This window comes from Stomoxys calcitrans, chromosome 5 (genome assembly GCF_963082655.1).
Source record: "Stomoxys calcitrans chromosome 5, idStoCalc2.1, whole genome shotgun sequence".
Taxonomy (NCBI): domain Eukaryota; kingdom Metazoa; phylum Arthropoda; class Insecta; order Diptera; family Muscidae; genus Stomoxys; species Stomoxys calcitrans.
In genome coordinates, this window is record NC_081556.1 from 160,903,070 (window position 1) to 160,923,672 (window position 20,603).

The 20,603-nt window shown below is 37.9% G+C and overlaps 2 protein-coding genes and 1 long non-coding RNA gene across 35 annotated transcripts in view; 1 reads left to right on the top strand and 2 right to left on the bottom strand.

The window, feature by feature from the left end:
• Positions 1-1,272: 1,272 nt before the first annotated feature.
• LOC106084592 (kinesin-like protein Klp98A) lies at positions 1,273-7,618 on the top strand. Its single transcript, XM_013248406.2, has 12 exons — positions 1,273-1,880; positions 3,047-3,270; positions 3,332-3,815; positions 3,883-3,966; positions 4,035-4,356; positions 4,429-5,361; positions 5,428-5,550; positions 5,632-5,745; positions 5,807-5,994; positions 6,054-6,922; positions 7,000-7,175; positions 7,243-7,618. Exons 1-12 carry the CDS (start codon positions 1,831-1,833, stop codon positions 7,483-7,485), a joined length of 3,810 nt encoding a protein of 1,269 aa, XP_013103860.2. The 5' UTR covers positions 1,273-1,830; the 3' UTR covers positions 7,486-7,618.
• Positions 7,619-7,829: 211 nt separating this feature from the next.
• On the bottom strand, positions 7,830-9,325 carry LOC131997786 (uncharacterized). The gene is made up of 3 exons (XR_009398419.1): positions 9,112-9,325; positions 8,793-8,904; positions 7,830-8,050 (listed from the first exon to the last, which is right to left on the bottom strand). It is a non-coding gene; the product is annotated as an uncharacterized LOC131997786 (long non-coding RNA).
• A 4,975-nt stretch (positions 9,326-14,300) lies between these two features.
• Positions 14,301-20,603, bottom strand: part of LOC106084566 (vinexin) — a 96,882-nt gene continuing 90,579 nt past the window's right edge. For all 33 annotated transcript variants that reach the window (XM_013248343.2, XM_059368946.1, XM_013248342.2 and 30 more), the window contains 3 exons: positions 17,357-17,578; positions 16,741-16,970; positions 14,301-15,577 (listed from right to left, as the gene is read on the bottom strand). In XM_013248343.2, the coding sequence (XP_013103797.2) occupies positions 15,409-15,577; positions 16,741-16,970; positions 17,357-17,578 (621 nt within the window). In that variant the 3' untranslated portion in view covers positions 14,301-15,408. The remainder of the gene's footprint in view (positions 15,578-16,740; positions 16,971-17,356; positions 17,579-20,603) is intronic.

A 20,603-nucleotide genomic window follows, 5' to 3' on the forward strand; every position in this document is an offset into this window, starting at 1 on the left:
AATGGCGCGAATTAGTAACATCCATTTCCATAAAAATAAATTTAGTTTGCTGCTGCGAATTGTTTCAACAACGTTTTATTTTCTGCAGTACCACCAAAGAGTTAGCACAACACTGTTACGGTAGTTGTGCTAATTACCCTACCGGTAGTTATGTTAACTATCGTTCCGGCAGTTAGTACTGCATATAAAATTTTCACATACCACTGAAGAATTCAGAAACCGAGGTTCAAGTCCACCGGCCGGCCATTTTTTTTATTTTTACTTTAAACTTATTTAAGAAAATTCGGCCTAACAAAAAAATATGTATTTTTTATTAATGTTTTTTTTTTTAATTAGTTTCTATTCTTTTTTTTAAACCCAGTTCACTTGCGAAAACAGTGGATACGCCCCATGAAGTGGATACGCCCCATGAACTTTAATAAGCATGTCAAATCTGCCGACTGAAAGTCTCATCAAGTACAATGTTTTGATTTTGCAGTAAATCTAAATGTCAAAGGCTTGACAACACAGCTGTGATTTTTTTTTTTCTAAAATCTTAAAAAATAATTTCTACTTGATCCGTTATTACACCCATAAGCAACACAACAGTGTTACAAAAGCTGTTTTAAGCAAATGACTCGTTTCCTCTTTATAATGCTCTCTGGCAAAACGACTCATTTGTGAGCATTTGAGCCCAAATAAATGCCTAAATTGTGTCAAATAAACACAGCCCTGAATAATGTCAAAAAATAAAATCGAATTTTTTCCAAAAAAAAAATTATAAAATAATCAAAATTGTACAGATAAAGCAAGAAAAAATAAATTTTAACAATGGCTGCATCATCATAATATTTATATTTGAGTGTGAAAAATTGAAATTTCCAAAACATCTCAACTAGTATGAATGTTTGGGATGCCTCGATGCAAAATTCAAGATTTCCAAAATCTCACCGCAAATCTAGATTTGCTACAAGTGGAAACATGGTTTAACTGCTCGGTTCACTAACTTTTTTACTACAGTGAGTCGAGTCACTCACTGCAACATCTGTTTTTCCTTTATGATATCATCTGGTTTTGACACAAATGCGAACGAAAATCGCTCATTTTCAGTGATACAATGTTAGAGTATGAACTCGAGCCGGGCCGATGATTGAGTTTTGATTACTAATCCCGATGATTGGGTTTTGTAATCGATTACTCGATTTAAAAGTCGATTTGTTTCCACAATAAGTCGAATATCGATAGGTCGAAATTCGACTAGTTTAGAACCCTATGATGTCACAATATTAATATTTTGGAAACGTCGAAACGTCAAGTGATTTCTAAAATTATATATCATCTATCTAAATCAAATAATAAAACACTTATATTTTGTACACATGTAGATGAAATCGTCGTTATTGTAACTTTGTGATATGCATTCATTTTAAGGCTGCGTTGCGTTAAGTTTTTATCTGTTGTTCGCCACTATCTTGCCACTTGCCTAAAAATCATAAGAAATCTCGATGCCAGCATAACATAATCATCATCATCGTCATCAACAACAACACAAAATAAAGACCAGAGATACTTTAAGAAAAAACAAATTATGACACTGTGGGAGAGGGCTTGCAATTTGGTGAATGCTCGTTAGTTCACAGCAATGAAAACTCGTTTTTTAAATTGTTTCGTGGTGATAATTGTTTTTTTGTGAGAAGAGTTCATGCAGAAACACCAAGCAACACAACTACAACAACAAACAAAGAAAAGCTAAGCTTCAAATGAAAAACAACTGAACAAAAGAAGGAAGTCAGCAGCAGCCAAAATTTGTGTTTGGTCGTTTGCCCCACAAGTAACACGCTGTAGATAAAGATGTCTTCGTCAATTAAGGTTGCAGTAAGGGTTCGTCCCTTTAACTCAAGGTAAGACTGATGATTAAAAACACAAAATATTATTCATTATGTACAATGGCTGTTGACCACGCATTTCGGAACAAAATATTCAATGGTATAGGTATATAAATAATTATGAGTACGTATGTATGTATATAATATATCCATGTACATATAAACATTTTACGCATTGCACATTGCCTGCGAAGATTCCTACTATTCAACATTGTAAAATTTGCTTATTTTCTCATATGCATGCTCTATGTAGGTATTTGACACCTCCTAATTGCAACGTTTTACAATTCCATTTCGAGCAGAAATCTAAGATGTATAAAAGTGAAGGGGGAAAATACGTCTTCATTTACAAGTTGGAAGCAAAAATGTTAAATCCCTCTAATATAGTTGTGTTTTCATTTCGCAAACGCCCATTGAAAAACAGTATTCCCAAAAGACATTTGTTGCGGAAATAATTCATATTAGCGTAGAAGCGATAATATAATGATATATAATGGTGCCCACATACTGTACCATTTCATGGATACTTGGAGTCGAAATTGTAGTTTTCATTGGTTTAAGAAGTCTAATCAGATCGAGAGCTTGTACACTATATTATAAAAATGATTCATTGTTCAATATAGCTTTTTTACCCCACTTGCTCTTTTGCGCCACCACTAGTATATCCCTTGTAGTAGTTCCCCAAAAATATACAAATAATTCATTTACTCAAATCCCTCAAATCGAGGGATCGATACGATTTCTATGCTGTTCGTTGTTGTTGTTGTAGCCACATTGCACGTGAAGTAAGTGGTCCTCGTCAAGCTTTTATTGGTGAGCAGGCTCGTTCCAGTACATAGGACCGATCGTTAAGGGAACGTGATGGTTGATAAAAGCGGTAATAACTCGCCTTGTGACATTGAGCATAGGCCCTCAGTATTTAAGTCCGGCCCCTCATTGAGACTCTCCACCCGAAACCGCTGATTGTCAACGACTGCAATTACAGTGACTCCGTATGGAGCATAACACTACCCGTAACGATGAACACTACACAGATCGGAGCTCAAAGTTCCATCTCGTGTGGTGCTCATAGTTATTCACTAGTCTTTTGATGCAATGCAACTACGGTCAACAGCCTGAAATGATTACAAAATTAAACAATTGGTTCAATTTAATTTAACTCGTTATTTTCTCATATACAGGGAGGAGGATATGGACGCGGTCTGCATTGTGGAAATGGAGAATAAGAAAACAAGGCTCCTGAAACCCAAATTGCAAGCGCTCAGAGATGCTGGTCGGGAAAATCACCATGATTTTACATTCGACTATTCTTACTGGTCGTTCGACAAAAACGATAAGCATTTTGCGACTCAGGAACAAGTATACAATGACCTAGGAACGGATGTAATAGATTGTGCTTTTCAAGGTAATGTGGTTATAATAGTTTGTGTCATAGCAAAGTGTAATGTTTGGAGCATTGCTTGTAGGTTACAATGCGTGTGTTTTTGCGTATGGCCAGACAGGATCAGGCAAAACATTTACAATGATGGGGGCACCGGACAACCCCGGTCTGATACCAAGAATTTGTTCAGAACTTTTTGCGCGTATGCGTGTGGGACAGGAATCTGGAACGGGCTACAAAACCCATGCAAGTTATTTGGAGATTTACAATGAGCGCGTCAAAGATCTATTGGGCCCACAAACCAGTGGGCATGGATTGAGAGTGCGGGAGCATCGTACACTAGGTCCTTATGTTGAAAATTTGTCCCAACATTCCGTAGCGGATTTCGATGAGATTCAAGAGTGCATCACTCGCGGAAATATTCAACGCACAACTGCCAGCACGAACATGAACGATACCAGTAGTCGTAGTCATGCTATATTCACCATAACCTTTGTTCAGGCAGGCTACTTGAATGACATGCCCAGCGAAACAGTATCCAAAATACATTTAGTGGACTTGGCTGGAAGGTAATAAAAAAAATGCCTGTAAAACTTTCTTTCCAATGCTGAATGCGTGTTCGTTTTAAATTTTCAGTGAAAGAGCAAATGCAACGGGCGCCACGGGACAGCGGCTAAAGGAAGGAGCCCACATCAACAAGTCCTTGGTAACATTGGGGAGGTAAATAGCTCTTGGCAGATTTGAAATTGTGCCGAAACATCAATTTTTAATATTAATTTAATTTTCAGCGTCATTTCTGCTTTGGCCGAACAAACCACCACTGCCAATGGTAGTTCCAGTACCAAGCGAGTTCTTTACATACCCTACAGAGACTCGATTTTGACCTGGCTCTTAAAAGACAGTTTGGGTGGAAACAGTAAGACAATAATGATTGCCGCACTTTCACCGGCTGATTGCAATTACAGCGAGACTCTGAGCACCCTACGTTACGCCAATCGAGCCAAGAATATAATCAACAAACCAACCATTAACGAGGATCCAAATGTCAAACTTATACGAGAGCTTCGAGACGAAATCAATAAGTTGAAATCTATGCTGAGCGGAGACATTGTAAGTATCATGCAGTGAGATGAGGGAAGATGTGCGCTCTATGAATGACGTCTTTTTTTTTTTTCTTAACAGCAACCTCTTCAGCCGTCGCTGAAGATGCTAGAAGATCTGCAGAAGAAAGAGGCACAGGAAAAGGTCCTCACCGAGGAATGGACAGAGAAATGGAAGGAAGCTCAATCAATTTTGCAAGAGCAGAAAAGCTTGGGGCTGCGAAAGTCCGGTGTTGGCGTCGTATTAGACTCTGAAATGCCCCATTTGATAGGCATTCACAATGACATCACCACTGGTGTAACTTTGTACAGCTTGAAGGAGGGTGAAACGTTTATTGGTACCGACGAAGCGGAAATACCTCCAGACATCGAACTGACAGGCGATGGCATACGTCCACAACACTGCACCATTGTTCTAAAAGATGGCATTTGTACGTTACATCCCGGTGCGCTGGCCCAGTGTTGGCTTAACGCACACTTGATTGACGAACCCACAAATATATCACAGGGGGATATAATTTTGTTGGGCCGGACAAACATTTTTCGTTTTAACAATCCGACGGAAGCAGCCAGGTTACGCAAGGAGTTCAACCGCTCACAGTTGGATATGTCTCGACTGTCTCTCATAACATCGTCCCGAGAAAATTTACTGACATCGAGCTTTTGCATGGACGATGATTCAAACTCCTCCATGAGCGGCAGTATGATCTCATCGCCACTGAAGCGAAACGAACGGCAATATTATCCCACAAAGCCAATGTCACGTGATGACCCAGAATTGCAAGATGAAAATCGAAAAATTTTGGAGACCATTGAGAACGCTCTAAAACAGTTGAATATAGAGCGTGTCCAAATGCACGATCAATACAAGACTAAAGTACAAAAACTAACGGAAGAGCTAAAGCGCCTGGAAAAGGAAGAGAAAAATAGTCTGGACTTGTTGCGCTGCCGCGAAGAAGAGCTTTTGGCACGCAAGGATATGCTGCTGTGGGAAAAGAACAACGAGAAAGTGCAGGTAGACTCATGAGAATCTTGACTTGAAATTGTCTATGTGATGTTTATGTCGCTTGTGTCGTTTTAGATTGATATTGTATGTAGACAGATATCGGCCCTGCAAACACAGCTCGATTCCAAGAAACGCGATTTTTCGGAATATGTCGCAAAGGAGCTGCAAGAGCTCCAAGATTGCGGAAAATTGGATGAGGTCTGTGTTGTTGTGTAGTGGAAAAGTGTTTGTTTTGTATGCAAGTTGTCTCAAAATTTTTGGTAACATCTTTCTTTTCAGATTGACATAAAAGTTGATCCGACGGTTCCCTTGACAGATGACTTATTATTGCAGGCTGCTGATTCGTTGGACTTATTTGCCTCTCAATTCATTAAGGACACCGTGAGAAGAAATGTAATGCCGAATCAATACTGCTATGCTTTTTCTCACACACACTCTGATTTGTATCCCTTAGAATGAAGACATTCGTCGTCTTGATGAACAGGTTGCCGACAAGGAATCTATTTTGAACTCAAGCACGGCCAAAATTGCACAAGTTGACGAAAATCTTTTGCAAATTGAAGAAGAATTGCAACAACTGTCTTTAGAGCGCAAGCAAATGGAAGTGGACAATGAATGCCAGCTGGCTGCTAAAAAGGAAGGGTAAGTTGTTTCACCATCACTGGTTGATTGTTATAAACTGAACGTACTTTGCTGTTTAGTTTGCATTTACATTTGTCGAACAAGCGAGGAACCACCACCGATATGAATGTGCAGACAGAGAACGATGTGTCGTATTCCACATGCGATACCTTTCACACAGCCCAAACTAATTTGAGTTCAAATATGGGTTCGCCCACAATCGCGGACGATGACATTACGCCCCTTAGCAATTGTACATTATCTTCTGGCGGAGAAATGGAAGATGACGATGATACCATCTCCGACTCTGGTATTCGAAAATCGAAGACATCCTCACCCACATCATCTGCCACCAACAGTACCGAGCCAAATTCGAAAAGTAGCAATGCAAGTGGCAGCAATAAGAAACCGCTGGGTTTGCCCAATGCTGTAATGAGCGACAGCGGTGTTTGTTTGGACCCCATTAGAAGTATGAACTCAGTGAAGACTGCCGGCGATTTGTCGAAGAATAATTCGGCCGCCAATGGAGGTATTGGCGATAGTGCACTTTGTAACTCAGACGACGAAACGGGTTCGTGTTCTTCCTGTGAGATAAATCCCAACATTGATGGCAATTTGCACCCGCACTGTCCCATGCACAATCTGAGACGCAAAATAGCTGCTCAAAAGGCATTGATCATGAAAAACCTCGAAATGAATGTGAACAAGGCAAAATTGGATGAGCAGATAGCTGAGCTGCAGGATCTGCAGAAGCGCTACGTCAAAATGGAAAAACAAGCTATGGAAAATGCCAACTGTATAGAGGATCATCATCTGTGTTGCAATGCTATGCAGGATTATGACCAGAATGAAGATGACAATAACGAAAGCCAGCCTCCCATGGAAGGTCCCTCCTCGTATATGATGCCCAGCATGACAAGATCCTGGCCGTCGGCAAGAGACGATTTCAGTAAGTACAAGTTTGTCCATTTTGTTCTTTCTGTTGCACATTTAATGAAGCCACTCTCCACTCTCTATACTCTGCAGATGAGACTGAACATTTTATCACAGTACCAACGTTTGTCATTCGTGGTGCAGGTAAACAAACCCATTACGAGTATGAGGTACGCATTGCATTGCCCGATGGCAAGCTGAATATATTGCGGCGTTATAGTCGGTTTCGGGAGCTACACATGAGCATGAAGAATCTGTACGGTGCCAAGGTCAGTTCCATGTTATTGGCTTAAGCTTAAGTCCGGTCAAACTGTACGTGTTTTTTATCCTTTGTAGATTGCTGCATTACCTTTTCCTCGAAGAGAGCTATTTGCCTCTAACAGCGAGGCTGTGGCAAAGCACCGTCGCCGTTTGCTGGAGCTCTACTTGCGACGCCTCTTTGTCGTCTGTTCGAGAATACCCCAGTGTCCGATCTACGAAGGCCCCGGAGCGCCCGGCCTCACTCGAAAGACCCTCGCCGAGTTTTCGCCGTTCTTCAAGAAGGGGCTCTTCGAGAACGGCAGGCACGGGACGGGATAATAGTTACCCTACTGCTAAATTATCTCTTACCTACAGTGTGTCTTCTTATATATTTTTATTATCTCTTAAGTTATATGTCACAAACATGAATTGAATGGCAGAGCCTTCACTAAACTCACCCCTTCTCCCCCAACTCCTCCTCCTCCACCTCCTCGCCCTCCTACATGTCAATGTTGTTGTAACTCAGAATAGAGTGTGGGTGTGATTAGTGCGTGTCTCCTTTATTGTATGTTCGTAGACGTAAGTCAATCTCTTGATTTTTGGCAATTTAGCGTCGTTTGTTGGTTTTTTTTTTTTTGTCATTGACTCTTTATCGTCGTCTGAGTATGGCTAACAACGAAAGTATTTAATTTATTTAATTTTTAATTTTAACTATCAATAAAATAATTTATATAATTTTTTAATTAATTTTCTTCTCGGTCGCGCACAGGGTATGAGAAATCTCAACAAATGCCTTTAGACATCAAACTGAAATCGGTTGTTGTTTAGTTTATGTTTGGTTATCGATGTTGGCAAGATTTGGCATCCTCCGTCCTGCATTTGTTGAACGATTGAGTGATAGAACCTAAAGAAAATTGTTATAAGTACTCCATGACCTATGACCTATGAATAGCATATCGACTATAATATTTATCTACGAGTAAGTTGTGTGTAGCTAATTAATGTTATTATATGTATGTATGTATGTATGTAAGTGTGAACATCTTCCAGAATGCAAGCCAAATACATGTGTATGTATGCATGTGTAAGCATTCTATTGCCCATCCGCCTTGAGGGTATGCAATAAATGTGCAAATTTGGCATTGTGTGTATTCATTCCAACTTCTCTAAATCAATTGCCACTTATTATTAATGAATGTCCCCATAAAATGCGATTTATTGTAAATATGCCACAATTACACAAAATTTAAAGACCACTGATACGATAGGTAGGATTGAAAGTTTAGCAGTAGATGTATTGAAATTTAGAATATAGTTAGACTAAATCCTCGAAAATGATCTTGTAAATACTCTAAAACTCTCGAAAACTCTTTCTTTTCTTTTCATTTTATGTTTCTGTTCTTCGCTTTTGCTTTTGCTTTTTCGCTATCTTAACTATTTATCATGCTCTTGATCTTCGCAAGTGAGAAATGTTATGATCCCAATATGTGATAAACATTACAATCCATCTAATGACCAGTTCAATTGTATATTTAATTATTACTACAATATTATAACTCTTGAGTATATCTGTCCACACATTGGTTGTTGTTCTTTTCAAATTAAATGGAACCCAATTAATAATTTACATATTTAGTTGTACATACCTACGTCGTCATAGTTGAATTTTTTCCCGAGTATTATTTTTTTATTCTCCATTACTCGCCCATTTTCCTCACTCAGAATATATGCGAGACTTCATTCGAAAGTAACGTCTATCTGTGGTGAACAATTAATATTTTGTATAAGTTTATAAATATATATATATAAATTAATAATTTTTAATTTCGAGCTTAGTACAATATGTATGATGACTACTACTATTGTTGTTGTTGTTGTCGTCGTCGTCGTTGATATATGGAACAATAATTACATAGTACATATATATAGTATATTTTTATTAGTTAGTATTGTGCAATAACCCACTAAACTATAAGCATATACAACATCTATATATATATATTTTGCGTATTCATAAGCAGGTCCGTCATGTGTTGCCGCTCGCCCAGGGCGAAGCATGTACTTGTTTTTACAAATAAAGTAAAAAAATATAAGTTTTAATAGAAAATTTGGCATTTTTGTTTTGGTTTCTTCTAATAGGAAAATTTTATGAAAATCAAAACTCTGCGAAATATTATTGTAATTGAGACCACACGAATTTATTGGTAGAAAACTATTGGACTCCCATATAAGGATTTCTTTTAAACTGACAAGTTTTTCAAATCATAAAAACTATGTACAAAGAAAATGTTTGCTTCGATTATGTTATTGATTGTTGCAATTATTACAATATCGCCTGCCAATCAATCAATCAATCCTATTTGCTCTCGAATCTTAGAGAAATGGGGTACGGTTCTTATTTGTTTTATTTTAATCACTCCACTCATAACGTTATCTGACGTCATCTTTTACGAAGTGGTGTTTAATATCTATGTTCTTAACGCGTTTCTACATACTCGGTAATCTTCAAATATTTGTACTGCGTCTGAATCTTTTATTTCATTTAAGTCTTGCATGATTTCTTTAATCCAGATCGCTTCCGTAGTTCCGTAAACTGAGTGCGACATACTCCGCTTCGGAGGAGGAAGTTACTACGGTTTGCAGTTTTTTGCCGCACCATGAGATTGGATTGTCGTAAACTTCAAATATTTATCCGCTCACTGACTTCCTATTGGACAAGTCCGAAGCCCAGTCAGCGTCCTTTGTGAAAATTTAGTTTCATTGCCATTGTTCCTTTAAGATATCTAGCCATTCTTTTCAAATGTCGCCAATGCAGACCAGATGGGTTTTGCTATTATATTATATATTAGTCGGTTATCTGCCAAGATAACCGCGATAGAGTTTATTTGAATTTGTTCCTCCGCACATACTTGAGGGTGCAAGCTTTTTTCCATGAGGGTTTTGATGGAATTGCATTTACTTAAACTAATTTCTTCAAGCATTTTCTTAATACTACTCTCTTGTAAGATTCGGCACCAATCCTTGCTCCGTAGGAGATGAGGCGGCTGCATCCGCCGGAACGTAGTTGAGCTACTCTGGTTTGCCCGGCGAGGTCAATTTCTCCAGGTGCAATAAGAGGCGGTCGTTCTCCAAGGACTATTTTCACCCGGTAGCTATTTATCGCATCTGCTACCGTGTCTGCATGAATGTTGTCTAGACCCGCTTGATATACCGCTTAATCTAAAGGTTGTTGTTGTTGTTGTTGTAGCAGTGTGTTATACACTGAGGCGGCAGCCCTTGCCGATGAAGAACTCCATCGGGTCATTCCGGTACGTACAACCGGCTGCCATGGGATGGTTCTCCCTTGCAGCGCTAAGCCTCACGCTTTAGATCATGTAGATCTCCCTTCAGGATTCTGGGCGGTGGATATTTATCTACAAGATGATGATTTGAATGGTCTCTGCCATAACATCCAAAAAGGTATTGCTTAGACAGCATGTAGTTATGTCTTTGCGCTGGTAAAATCTTTGTCTCCTGAAGGAGGTGGTCCACATGAGAACTGAGAAGACAGACCATCGCAGTTTGCAAGGCGGCAATCTGACAGACCTAAATATTATTCCACTGTTTGTCAAAGAGCTGACGAGACCACACTGGCGCTGCATAACTTTCCACAGAACGGCTAATTGCTTTTACGTGGCCAACAAGGTTTTCTTGTTTGCACCCCAAGTGCTGCCGGCGGGTTACTTGAGGACCTTGTTTCTACTTTTGACTTTATCGCAAATTGCTCTGTGGCATGTGGGGAGAATGTGTAAGAGCTGTCAAATGTGACGCCAAGTATTTTGGGACATTTGATGGTCGGAATCATTTCTCCATTGATCATCACAGTCAGCTCGGCATTCACCTCACGCGTATTTGTAGTGAACAATGTGGCTGACGATTTGGTGGCAGATATCTTCAGGTTTTTTGCAGTGAAATATGAGGCAAGTCCGTTGAGGTAGATGTTCGTTGACTACCCAGTTTATTTCCAGATTCAGCTCGCTGATTCTGGGGTTAGTGGGGTCCGTACAACGCTCGTCTGCGAGTACCAATCCTTGCGCCGGGAAATTGGGCCTGCGTTAACGATGTCTCGATATTTCCTCTCGGCCACTAGCACATCAGAGGGGGGTGTCATTTCACTGAAGCGGCGATTGGTGTACTCTCTGAAGCCAGCCCAATCGGCCTTCTTCTGATTGATAAACGTCCGGTGCTCAGAGGTTATGAAGAAGAGATGACGGCTTGCCAGGATGTCACTCAGGAGATGCAATGAAAATGTCTGCCGAGCTGCTACACCTCCTTGTTATTCTAGTGGAGGCATCCTCATTCACTGTGCAAATCGTTGAATCTTCAATCTGCTCTGGACACTCAACGGAATCAAGCAGACGAAAGATTGAACACAATACACTGTTAGAAAAACGTCAACAACAACTTTATGGTTATAAGAAGATGTAACACGACACAATACAACCATATACAGCAAATATTAAAAAAATATTTTTCATGTTCGTAAATGCGCATTAGTAAACGTCCAATACCTAATTTTCAATAAAAACCATCTCGTGTAAAATTTGGATTTTGTCGCTTACATCATTTTTGCTGGAAGGGCTCGATATATAGGCATAAAGTTCGTTGGAGCCGAACCTTTTATGTCCCCCACCACGTATTATAAGTTCCTTGGACGCACACTCCTAAGACTATACTGCCAAGAATTCAATATTTAAATTGGAAGTTGGATTTAAATCAATAAGACTTGTTTGAATAAGGCATTAGAAATAGATTGGGAAGATTTGGCAGATATACTTAGCATGTCATAACAAAATTTCCAAATGAAACCCTTTTGGACTAATGGACCCGAATTTGACCACGAAACTTCCACGAAGCAAGCGAGGACAAAGTTCTCACATGTCATTGAATGCGATTCGATTAAGCTTTAATCGGACAACTCTATCTCAAAAAGTTTTACGCAGTGAAAAATATCACGAAAATTTTTCAATCAAATCAATTAAAAAATTAATTGATTCAATTAATAGTCTTAGAAAATGTTATATATATAATGTGATTAAAAATATATTCTTTTTCAATTATGCAAAAATTTATTTCAAGAAATTTTAATTGAATCAGAAATTTTTTAGACCCTGTATATATACATATGTATATCATCGCCCAGCCCAAACGGCTAAAGCTAGAAAAAGGCACGGGATAAGGATACTAACAATTACCAAAAAGTACTAAATGGTCAAGATATATTCATTAATAGGTAGTGGCAGTTGCCCAACAACAAAATATTGAGTGCACTATTTGTCAAAATCAGTGATTAGTGCAACTCTGATTTTGTGTATGTTACTAGTTGGCGCCATTTTTGTTGTTGTATGTGCTATTACACACATATAACCAAAACTCGTTGACATATTGTGATAGTGCACTTCACGAGAAAAAATTGTCCAGCTGTTTACGGTACACTGCCTGGTAGTTATGGAAATGGTTGCCCAGCGCGAACGGAAAGGGCTAGAATTATGTTGGGCTCAAATTAAAAAGTGTTTTGAAAAAATAAGGTTTGATCAAAAAAATTTTGGAAAATCGTACCGGAAGTGGGACAAATTGTACTTTCGTATCCCAATTGGTACTATTTGGTACTTTCTTTGTTAATTCACTAGAGCTCTGAATTTAGGAATTTATGCACACTATGACAAACTTAATTGGGTGACTATAAGAGTTTTTGGAAATTGGTACATTTAGGCACTAAAAAAGTACCAAAAAGGTACGAAAAAGGTGAGCTTTGTACAGGGCGGATGGCTAGAAGTGGAATTTTGAAATTTAACTTAAAAGACATCTGGTGCGTACGTACGTTTTATTTATAGGTCCGATGTAAGCAAATTTTTTAATTGAATGTACAAATTTCTTAACTGAACATAGTTTTTCATTTTTTCTGTGCTGTTAAGGAAAAAGAAGAAAAACAAAAAAATGAAGACTATGTGAGAAATATGATGATGAAATACTCTGTCACCTTCTCCGACTCGAAGACATGATAAATACAAGAAATATAGGAGTTGGATAACCAAGCCACCACGCGTATTTGAAGAGAATCCCCAGAGGCATATCTGCAAGTTCGCCAAGATCGTGGAGAAACCGCCTGCCTAGGTGGAAATTCTGTGTCCCTGTAAACACGAGCATGAGCAAGGCAGGTGTTCGATTGTCTCCTCCTTATTCTCACCAAGACAGCGTCCATAGCAGCCTTTGTGCGAGACTTCCATTCGCACAGAGTCCGGTTAAGCCGCCTGTAATCATATTCAGCGGACCTCTTATCAAGGGCCAGCAATTCTCTCGACCTGTTCTGGTTCGGACCTGGTTCAGCAAGTTTTACATAAAGCGGAGATTTCTGTTCAGTTTTCGCAATAGTTGTGCAATACTTTAACAAATATCTTTTTATACCCACCACCATAGGATGGGGGTATACTAATCTAGTCATTTCGTTTGTAACACCCCTAAATATTCATCTAAGACCCCATAAAGTATATTTATTCTTGATCGTCTCAGTCGATCGGTCAAACACGTAAAGCTAGCCGCTTGATATTTTGACAGATACTTAATATTTATGTAGGTCGTTGGGGATTATAAATGGGCCATATCGGTTCAGATTTAGATATGGCTCCCATATAAACCGCTCTCCAGATTTGACTTCTTGAGCCCCTGGAAACCGTAATTTTTGTCCGATTTGTCTGTACGGTACAAAACGGTTCATAACCTGATATAGCTGCCGTATAAACCTCCCGATTTGACTTCTTGAGACTTAACAAGCCACATTTTTTTTCCGATTTGGCTGAAATTTTGCATGCGTTCTTCTGTTATAACTTTCAACAACTGTGCCAAGTACGGTCCAAATGGGTCTATAACCTAATATAGCTCCCATATAAACCGATTTCCCGATTTGACTTCTCGAGCCCTCACAAGCTGCGATTTGTGTCCGATTTGGCTGAAATTTTGCATGTAGTGTTCTGTTATGAATTCCAATAACTGTGCCAAATACAGTCCAAGTCAGTCTATAACCTGATATAGATCCCATGTAAAGCATTCCTATATAAACTCTATAAAAACTCTGTTTATTCCTAATTTAGTTTTAAAGAAATAATTAAAACAATGCGTTTTGCAAATGATTGTGAATTTGTATTTTATTGTTGTCGGTTTCGGTTCATAAATAGTTACATAAAATGTTGTTGTTATTCGATAGTAGTATGCCTATGTAGGTTGACCTGCATGTATGGATACACTGTAGAAGATATGTTGTGTGTGTGTGTGTGTGTGGGGGGGTGTGAGTTTGCTAAAATCCTTTGCATTGCTTCGCTTAGGGAAACAAAATAAGGCCTCCTCTTAGTGTTAACATCTAGATGAGTTTCTGTTCTGCATTGTTTTTTTTTTTCTGTTTAACTAGATAGGTATTTGCATCGAATAGCTTTAACAATATATTACCGCACAGCATACACTATGCATTCTGTATGCACCGCATACATACATGTGTAGATCGGTTTGTGGATGTGGGTGTGTGTGTGTGTGTGTGTTTGTCTGTGTGTGCTATTTATGTAAATAAATAATTTCTCTGTGGCTTTTATTTGTTTTTATTTGGTTAGGAAACAAAACGGATCAATTAAGTATTTTATAATTATTTTGTAAGATAATTATTATCATTATATTATTAGATGGTACGGTACACTTAGACCTCAACATAATAAATAATTTAAAACTATTACAAAAAAAATGAAATAAAATCAAAATATATTTGGGATTTTAGCTTTGACTAGTTAAAACAAAAATACACAAAAAAAGTAAAAGAAAACAATTAATTAATTAATAAATATATATATATGATTTTTTTTTTTTTTTAGGAAATTCTTAAGGTGCAATGGGAAAATTGAACAAAACATTTGTTGTAGCTGTTGTTGTTTCTTAACAAAAATTAATTATCGGACGAGTTACTACATTCACTCAGTATTACAATAGGGGCTCGAGCGAATATGCACCCGTATATGCTTTTGTCGTCTAGGACATTGACATTAGATTAAATGGGACGATTAAGAAGAAGATTTGGTTTGCGTTTTGCATTCAAAGTACAAATTTCAAAAAATATATAACAACACATCATAACAATTACATTGGTAAAATCATATCGAGTATATTTTCAATGTGTTTGTATATCGAAACTAAGTTAAACTAAGCTACGCCGCGGCAGAAGCGTAGATTGGCGATGGACGTTTCCTACAGCCTCTCAACATAGTTTCCTGGAAATGTTCCAAAGCAGCCGGTACGTTGTGAAGTTCCCACATACCAGCCATCGTCACATTTTTCCAAAACATGAACAATATCACCTTCCAACAGTTCCAATTCATCTGAATTTTGGGGACGGTATTTGTAAAGAGCACGATAACTGCAAATCCAAAAAAAAGCAAACATGCAAATACTGAGAAAATTGTTAAACTAAAGCACATAGATAATTATTTTTTTTAACCCATCACCATAGACAATTGCCAAATGGAGCACTGAATGTTTTCCTCTCCTTTGGTAAATTGAAATTTCTTTAACCCATAAAAGGCATACTATTTATTCGCTTTAATTTATTTGTTATAGTATATTTCTGTCCTCGAAACATTACAACCAAGTCCAATTTAAGTTCTTCTTGCCTCGCGAATGAGTTGTTTTGCAGGTAGTCCTCGGTAAAAGACTTGTTTTGCAGGTAGTCCTCGGCAGACCAATTCACTGATATGGCTATTTGAGGTTATAGAAGGCTCAAGGCAAATGTCCATTCAGGGTCCACAATTAGTTAATTTCTGTGATTTGAATTTGGACTGGTTAACTTCTTATGACACACGTTACAAATGTAATCCGTAAATGATTAGAAGCATTGTTGCCCATTAAATCCGGATTTAAGGCTCTTGTCAGCTGATTTTATAAAGGGAAAACAGATGATCGAGCAATTAAATCTGGATTTAAAGAGCAGTGTTATGCGCTAACACACAAAGTAAAGGTGCTATTACACGACATGTATATGTCTAATGACCTCTAACTTTCTGCATGCACATGTCTTTCCCAGTTTACGTCATTTTCGAATAGAGCGCGCGGCTCTAATCGGCACGTATTTTCATATCAATTCTATTTGTTTTTATTCACAAGTGTCTACATGGATGTTCCATGAAATAGGAGCTCGCTTTAAATACAAAAAAAGAAATGCATATTAAATGTATGAAATGTTTCATACGTATCACACGACGTGTACGGAGGCTACCGTAGGGCAGAGGTTAGCATGTCCGCCTATGACGCTGAACGCCTGGGTTCGAATCCTGCCGAGACCATCAGACGACGTTTACAGTTTCCAGAGTTGCTACAATTCAAAAAATACATATGGGAATATATATGTCGTCTTAAACCACCTTTGGTAAACATAGTCCTGCTGATGGGTGGCGAAAGTTTAATTCGGGCAAACTTAATGTGCATTTACTTTTGTCGCAATACATTTCCAAACTCCACAGTTTGGAAATGGGGCAGGCTATCACCAAGTTCTTTTTAGCTATGGATAAATAGATATGTACTTACACCAGGGGTTCAGAACTTGTGTCGACATGCAAAATATCGGTTTTGTGGTTAGTTCTGGTTTCTCTTAGTATGGAATTGGGAGCTTGAACTCCGTTGCGTGTCAAGGTGTTGAATTCATTGTTAATGTTTGTGCGCATAGCATCCAAAGAGGGGCGAGCATTGACGATGCTCGTTTGTTGTACTGTTGTAGTTTTGGCGGCAATATCCTCAGCACCAATATCCGTCAGCACCTGCAACGTCATGGTTGGCAAATGGAAAAAAAAAAATTAATAATTTATTAATTTTTTATGATTTGGTTCGGGGAAAAGACACGATCAATTTGCTCGATGACTATATCACTGACTCAACTATAGAAATCACAATTATTCTGGGCGTTGAATGCGAACCAAGGTGGTAATCATAAACAAATTTCTTATTTCGTGGTAAATGTGTAACGGTCGTTTTCGACAAATTTCACATTCGAATGTGAATATTTTGCATCTCGACAACCATAATAGGAATGCCATTTGGACAAAATGTTTCAACTCGGCTACCGCTCAAATCACCAGGACAAGAATGTTTATCTTAAAGTTGTTTGATTGATCGTGTCTACACCTCTAAAGTTTCTGCTTCCTACCTCTACATAGGAAACGGGAAATATGCCTTTGCGATTGGCTACTCTTCCCTCAAACCAATTATCATCGACTCGACGGGTTAGGGCTACCAATTCGCCTTTATTTAATGACAGCTCTACACCTGATTGTGCTTGGAAGTTGTATTTTGCTCTTGCTTGACCTTCAGATGGTTTGCTGCGGCTAGTATGATGAACCTGGATAGGCATAGAGTCCTTGTTGATGACCTAGAAATCAGAGATGGTAAAAAACCAAAAATTTTATTACTGAGCGTTTTTGCTTTAAATTTTAATTTAATTAAAAAAAATTCTATAGTTATATATATATATTAGGGCGGGTTGATTTTTTGTTTTTTAAATTGTATAGCAAAAACGTAAACTACATAATATGCGAAAAAAATTCTCTGAAGAAACTATGTATCTAAAATAAAATCCTAACCCGCATCTTTCGACTTAAAAGTGTATATGCCCGCCTTCGCAAAATATGCTGCCCAGAAAAAATAGACCTAAATTTGACGGATTAAACATGGTATTGACTTATAAAAAACTTTTCGAATAAGGTAGTAATTGCTTTAATTATTTTTATACCCACTATCATAGGATAGGCAGTATATTCATTTAGTTATTCCGTTTGCAACACATCGAAATATCAATTTCCGACCCTACAAAGTATATATTGGGTTGCCCAAGAAGTAATTGCGGATTTTTTAAAAGAAAGTAAATGCATTTTTAATAAAACTTAGAATGAACTTTAATCAAATATACTTTTTTACACTTTTTTCTAAAGCAAGCTAAAAGTAACAGCTGATAACTGACAGAAGAAAGAATGTAATTACAGAGTCACAAGCTGTGAAAAAATTTGTCAACGCCGACTATATGAAAAATCCGCAATTACTTTTTGGGCAACCCAATATATTTCGGATCGTCGTAAAATTCTAAGACGATTTAACAATGTCTGTGTGCTTGTCCGCCCGTCTGATGTAATCACTCTACAGCCTTCAAAAACTGAGATATTGATCTAAAATTTGATTCAGATACGATTCTAGAACGGACCCAATCGGATCGTATTTGGATATAGCTGCTATAAAGACCGATCTGCCAACAAAGCTCTAATACCCATAAATGCTTTTTATCCGATTTCGCTTTAGGGTGTCTCTCGATATCTGACCAAAATATGGTTCACATCGGCCTATATTAAGATATAGCTGCCATTTAAACCGATCTGCCAACAAAGGGTCTGAAGCCCATAAAAGCTTTATTTTTATATTTTTTTTTTATTTGAAACAGTGAGCAGTTTTAGGCCTCCCGACATCTGACCCAAATATGGTTTACATCGGACTATTTTTAGGTATAGCTGCCATATAGACCGATCTGCCGACAAAGGGTCTGAAGCCCATAAAAGCTACATTTATTACCCGATTTTGCTGAAATTTAAAATAGTGAGTTATTTTAAGACTCCCGACATCTGACCTAAATATGGCTAAGATCAGACTATATTTGTATGTAGCTGCCATATAGACCGATCTCTCGATAAAGTGTCTGAAGCCCGTAAAAGCTTTGTTTTAAACCGACTTCGGTGAAATTTTAAACAGTTAGTAGTTTTAAGCCTCCCAACATCGAATCTAAATATGGTTTAGATCGGACTATAAATAGACACAGCTGCCATATAAACCGATCTACCGATAAAGGGTCTGAAGCCAATAAAAACTACATGTATTGGCCGATTTCGCTGAAATTTAAAACAGTGAGTTATTTTAAGCCTCCCGACATCTGACCCAAATATGGACTATATTTGGATATAGCTGCCATATAGACCGATCTTCCAATTTAGGGTCTTAATCCCATTAAAAGCAGATTTATTGCCTGAAAATGTTACGTGTATATGAGTTCTCCGGACCTGAATAAAATATGATCGAGACCAACCCCTATTACGATATAACTACGGATATAATAAAATAGGATGATTATTATATATTTGTTTAATTTGGTCCAGATCGGTCCAGATTTGGTTATATGTGCCATATAGAATGGTCTCCTGATTTAAAATCTCGGCGCTATAAAAACCGCATTTATTATCCGATTTAGTTGAAATTTGACGCAGTGACTTATGTTACGCTTTTCGACGTTCGTGTTCTATATGGTTCAAATCGGTTTATATTTGGATATAGCTGCCAAAAGACCAATATTTTGTACTACAAAATTTAACAGTGACTTATATTTATTAGACCACTCAATGTTCGTACCGTATTTAGGTGCATAAGTTAGCCAATTTTCACCGGATTGTGACGGTGGGTTTACACATATATACCCCAGGTAGTGGGTATCCAAAGTTTGGCCCGGCCGAACTTAAGGCATTTTTACTGGTTTTAAGTTGAAAAAATAGCCGGGAAATGGTTAAAGCAACAAAGGCAACCATGACATTTAATGTACGTTTGGAAGTAAAAGTTTTACTAGGTGGAGGTAGAACTAAAACTGAGTGTATAAACGGAGATAACATCAGTTTGATTATATGAAAGCACAAGACTTTTTGAAGAACCAGCAGAGAGGAGATATTGAAAACTATAACATTGAAGTCATTAGCATAGATCAGTGCCGCTAGAAACGAAATATATAGGGCATAAAATAGATGCCAAGCTGGTAGACAGATGCACGCTGACTTGACAATGCTGCTGCTGTTGAACTGTAACATCTTCCAGCAGAGACATGCGAAAACAATCTATTAAGTACTTTAAGCGGATTTGATTCCTTTGGATACCCACCACCATGGATGTATTAATGATCGTATTTTATTATAACCCCACAATCATATCTATAGTTATATCCTAATGTGGGCTGATCTGGACTATTTCACATTTCAGCGAATTCGGGTAATATATTTGTAGAAAAAAGTTGTAAAACTAAGTTTATTTTTAAAACCACTTTGACCTTTAAATTTACGGCATTTGCCACTCAAGACAATTTCGTCGGGTGTTGCTTAATTGTACCAAGATGGCAACATTTTGGCCAAAGAAACAAATGTGATAATCTTGTCAAGCCACCGAAAGATCAATTTTTGGAAATTAACCCCCCCACAAAGAAAAAAACAAAAACATATTACCAGCCTTTACCAAGCACTACGTTCAATAACCTGTTCAAGCTGCTATAACATGATCGAACATGTCATATGAAATTTCAAAAATAGCAACTCTGAACGTTGTACACATTGTGTGGTTCGCACGAAAAATTTAATATGACAAATGGATTTTTGGAATAA